We start from the raw sequence: 5,463 nt of genomic DNA on the forward strand, positions 1-5,463 counted from the left end.
GTTCAGAGGTTGAGAAAGAAGCGAATACCTCATTTTCATCGTCTGAGTTAGGGTCTGCTTCTGATTCTGAGTCAGAGTCAACAATTTCCTTTGACTCTGCTCCTTTGTCTTTGACAATGGCCATGAGTCCTTGGACTTCACCATCAGAGTCAACATCCTCTGACTCTGATTCATCAAATGTTACCATCAGACTCTTCTTCGTCTTGAAGTGCTTCTTTGGCTTCTTGTCCTTCTTCAACTTTGGACAATCACTTTTGTAGTGCCCTGATTCTTTGCACTCAAAGCATGTGACTTCCTTAAGTGAGGACTTCTTCTGGCCTGAGGATTCAGACTTTCCTTTTGCCTTTCCAGAGCCTTTGTACTTGCTCTGCCTGTGCTTCCAGATGCGGTTGAGTCTCTTGGAGATCAGAGTCAGCTCATCTTCATCAGAATCTTCTGATGCTTCTTCAGATTCTTCTGCTTCAGCTTGGAGAGCCTTTGACTTTTCAGCCTTAGCCTTCTCAGATTTGGATTTCAAGGCTATGGACTTTTTCCTCAGATCTTGCATCTCAGAGTGCTTCAGCTCATGGCATTTCAAAATGCTGATGAGTTCTTCTAAACTCATATTCTCGACATCTCTCGTGAGCTCTATTGAAGTCACTAAAGGCATCCAGCTTTCAGGAAGACTCCTGAGAACCCTTATGACATGATCTTTTGTTGTGTAGCTCTTGTTGAGAGGTCTTATGCCAGCTACAAGCAACTGAAATCTGGAGAACATTTCTTCAATGGACTCATTTGGCTCCATGATGAAGGATTCATATTTTTGGATCAAGGACAATGCCTTTGATTCTTTGACTTTCTTGTTTCCTTCATGAGACATCTTCAGAGATTCAAAAATGCCTTTTGCAAACTCACGATCTGTAATCTTCTGGTACTCCTCATAAGAAATAGCACTTAGAAGAATTGCTCTTGCTTTGTGATGTTGCGAGTACAGCTTCTTTTGATCTGCAGTCATCTCTGACCTTGGGATCTTCTTGCCATCTACATCAACTGGACGCTCGTAGCCATCCACAATAATATCCCAGAGATCTGCATCGAAACCCAGAAAGAAACTTTCCAGTCTATCTTTCCAATATTCGAACCTTTGACCGTCGAACATGGGAGGTTTTTCATTGTAACCATCTCTTTGAGTTTCACTGGTGGTGGCAGCCATTGTTTTTCACACCGGCCCGGATCACTGAACACTGTTAGGTGTGGTAATCAGAACTTGCGCTCTGATACCAATTGAAGGTATGAAAAACGGTAGAAAGGGGGGGTTTGAATAACGTTTTCAAGATAAAGCTTCCACCTTAAAGATTTTGCAAATCTTTCAAGACCTTAAGTGCTAAAGATAAGAGATAGAAAAGCACACAAGGATTTTATCCTGGTTCACTTGATAAATCACTCAAGCTAATCCAGTCCACCCGTTAAGGTGATTTCTTCCTTCTTAGAATGAAGGCAATCCACTAATCAGGTAAGAGTTACAACTGCACTTGAAACCTACAAGTGACTAACAATTACACTGACTTAGCTCACACTAAGATTCACTCTCTTAGTCTTCTCTAGGATCCGATCAACCTTGATCTCCTAAAGGAAAACTATACAACTGTATATGAAGTTCTTGTTTACAAAGAAGGTGCTTCTAAAAAGCTTATAGTAAACACAATGAAATTCAGGATGAAAGAAAGCTTAGAAGGATTTGAATATTTCTTGCGCGTATGTGAATGCTTCTAGCCGCTTCTTTCAATCTTCAGTCACTATTTATACTCCAAGGATTAGGGTTTGAACGCTACATGGAATGCTACCGTTGGAGGGCAGTTCTGGAAATTCCAGCTTCTGGTGTGGCTGAGGATGTTAGGTAGGTCGTCCGGAAGGTACAGTTGTTTTTGTACTTGGATAGTGACTTGACCTTTAAACCTAGGAGACTTCTGATCAGGGGAATGCTTCATGTTGGAACTTGTGAAGCCGGTTGATCAGAGTCAGAGGGAAAGCACAGATCCTCTGACCGTTGTATCTTCTGATTCTGAACTCAGAGGGAAGTACATGGTCTTCAGAGTTTCTTGCTTCTGGACATCAGAGTTTCCACTATTCAGCTTCTGGATCTTCAGAGTCTTCTACACCATCAGAACATCTGAACCTTCAGTGTTTCTTGGTTGTCAGAACTTCTGGATCTTCAGAACTTCTAGTGACTGAGTCCACATCAGAGTTTGTATAACTTCAGAACTTCTGAAGCTTTTCCACTGTTCATACCGAACATGGTGAATGCGAAAGCGTTGAAGGGTCACTCTTTATGCACAGTGCTTCTGATTTGTGTGAGACTGAATAGAGGTCGGAGCCTGTAAATAACACACTCAGAAAAACACGTTAGAGTACCACAATTGTTCATATCAAAAGGGTTAACTTGTAATCATCAAAACATAGAGTTGTACTACTAGATCAAAACTTGATCTTACATTAAGAAGAGACGTCAACTTGACATAAGTAAAAGGTTTAATACGTAGGGAGCACGAATATGTCTTCGGATCAACTTTATGTCCCCTTTAAGTCACACATCAAAGGTCTTCGCTCACGACCTCACGTCAACAGCTTTATGTCATAAGCTAAGTCTAGGACACACTGACCCGTATCCTTAGGTTTTTTCTTTTGGAATGTCGGTTTTTTTACTATTATTCTCGTTTTTAGACTATTTTGTTAGCGAATTTTTAATAAGTTTTATTCTAAATGCGAATGTTGAACCAAATCAATTCGATCTCAATCTCATATAATTGGAGTAATGATATATACACATCTCCTTATTTATACACTTCATTTCCACCTATTTTTATTTATATCTCTCTCCTCGTATCATCTATCACATCTTATACTTTCTCTCTCTTTCTTTTTCTTTTCTTCCTATCTCCCTCCTCCTCCACCTCTTTCCACCTCAATTTAGAGGTGTGGACAAATAATTATTGATATAATTGGTTCGTTTTAGTTCTGAAACAAAAATTTAGAAAATTGTAACCAATCCAGACCAAATGCTTGATTTGTTTAAACATTTAAGAACCTTAAATTCGACCAATCCTACACCCATTCACTTAACTATAACGCGATTAACAATCATTTAATACAGTTGGAGGTGGTTACTAAGTCCACATTTGCACATTGAACATTTTTTTTTTTTGAAAATCACATTGAACATTAATACTATTTCACTGAATTAATGATAAATCAAAGTGCCGAATTTATCCCCAATAATATTTTTCTGGACAAGTTTATAGAATACAAAAAACAAGAGACTATTATATGTTTTTGGCTCAATTATTTCATTTTAAAATAATTATATTTTTATTATGTTTTCGCCATAAGTAATCTATTATTTTTTCTATTATTAAAAACTTAATTTTTTTACGTCTGCCGCCGCAAAATCAAAATATATCTTCCTGGTAATGTATTTGGCCTCCAATAAACTATTGGAGATAAATCTAAACAATTTTTTTAGTAAAATAGATCTCAATAATAACTCTATTATCAGATTAAATTATTTTAATTTAATTTCACTTGATCATTGTTATTACAATAATCACAGAAACAAAAATATCAAAACTACTATAGTAATATTACCAAAATTACATAAGAACCCCAGGTTAGTTGTCTAAAGGAAATAAATAAATAAATAATGGCATTATAGAGGCAAATTTGTGTGTTTTGTCGTCGCTATATATGACCATCAGCTTAAAGGCAAATTATATCTGTGATTAGCCTTCCTACTTCTTCCATTCGTATCCTCTCATAATCAAACCACTGTCTCCTTGATGCGTCTGGAGCAAAATGACTGCCTGGCGAGATGTGCTTTACCACGTGTTCCATAGATTACCTGCATACATTGTATGCAGGTTTAAGTGCGTAGGAAAAAGAGTGGACTACACCAGGATCCCCAGATTTTGTGAGGAACAAGCAGACCATATGCTGTCAGTTGGCGATCTCCACATCTTCACTTCTCCGGTCTCTGACTATCACCAAGTTACAGGGGTGGGTCTACATAATTTATTAGAGGACGGGCCTGCGGCTGGTGTTCCGACAGACTTTTTCAATGTCGTTGCACGGTCGGGGAAGATTCTTTCGTCATGGAATGGCTTGATTGTTGTCCGTTTAAGGCGGAAAAAAGTGCTTCGTCTCTTGATCTGTAATCCTGTGACCAGTTCATGGGCTCCCCTCAGGACACGTTGTGGTGAGTACGACGCGAATGCGAATGTCAATATCATCATCATCCCAGCTACGGCCCCGACCCGCAATGATTACCGATTGCTTTCGGTCACCCGACAAAATAAGATTTTCCCGCCTTATGTCTTGAAGGAGTACAACCAAATAGAGGACCAGTGGCAAGTTCTTTACCCAGACATGAATTTGGGTGACCGGAAATTGAATATTAGTAAACCTGCAATTGTGAATGAATGGCTATATTTTATGTCTGACAATTATCATTACATGAACTTCATTGATGATGCTACCATCATGCCATACATAATGGCCTACTCACTCAGTGATCATACAAGCGTGCGCTTGGAACTTCCCAATAATGCTCTTGAATATCTCTTCCACGGGTCATATGGAGTTTTCACATGGGGCTGTAGATGGACATCTGAAGAGTCTCTTTGCCTAGTAAGGTTTATTAACTCTTCCTTCACTCTTTTCACTTGTGCAGCCCCTACTTCTCAAAATTCTTCGTGGGTTCAAATTCTTCATATTACCATGGAAGATCTACTGCTTTCTGCAGCCCGTTCTTCACCCGTCTCGATCTTTAGAGAGCCTATAAGATGGCCCTATACTGTTGTTAATGGAAACTGTTTAATCTTTGCAACCAGAGAAAAAATTTACGGGTACAACATAAATGGTCCATATCCCTGGAAATTGAGGCAACTAGGGATCAAAGATTCGAGGACAAATATTAACTTTATTCCTTACTCTAGTACGTTTCGACGATGTCGCTGTCCTCATCCATCTTCTTTGAAAAAGTTTCTTGCTAACAACTATTAAATGTTTAATGTTTTAGTTACGTATCAATGTGTGACTTCAGGGTAGCAGTGTTGTTTTTTGTATCATATTTTTAATATTCGGATCCTAATGCATTCAATTACGATTGAAATGTACAAAAGTTCAACCATGTCAATTGGAATAGATGGGGGCCATTTTGGTTTATATCAAATTTGTTCACAGTGGATGTTGTCACGTTTTACTTTAATTTATTTTCCTGGTAGTGAACTTTTTTACTTGTCAATTTACTTTTTCAGAATGCAATTGGCTTTTAATGTGGGCAAGAGGCAGCGATTTACGGTATTTTTTTAAAAAAATTAATGTATGGTAGGTTATTTAACAGAAACTCATAGCTCTATGCGTGAATTGTTGGAACCCAGAAGATATCCGGGAAAAACTTGTAAACATAAATAAAGACTCCCGACCTCGTTC

General features: G+C 38.3%; 1 protein-coding gene across 1 annotated transcript; it reads left to right on the plus strand.

Moving 5' to 3' along the window:
- The first annotated feature begins 3,828 nt into the window (after positions 1-3,828).
- On the plus strand, positions 3,829-5,034 carry LOC130743593 (uncharacterized). Its single transcript, XM_057595836.1, has one exon. It carries the CDS (start codon positions 3,829-3,831, stop codon positions 5,032-5,034), a length of 1,206 nt encoding a protein of 401 aa, XP_057451819.1.
- Positions 5,035-5,463: the final 429 nt, after the last annotated feature.

Source organism: Lotus japonicus, chromosome 3 (genome assembly GCF_012489685.1).
Source record: "Lotus japonicus ecotype B-129 chromosome 3, LjGifu_v1.2".
Classification (NCBI taxonomy): domain Eukaryota; kingdom Viridiplantae; phylum Streptophyta; class Magnoliopsida; order Fabales; family Fabaceae; genus Lotus; species Lotus japonicus.

Excerpts from the sequence above, each read along its gene's own strand:
- LOC130743593 (XM_057595836.1), top strand. The coding sequence starts at position 3,829 with ATGACTGCCTGGCGAGATGTGCTTTACCACGTGTTCCATAGATTACCT.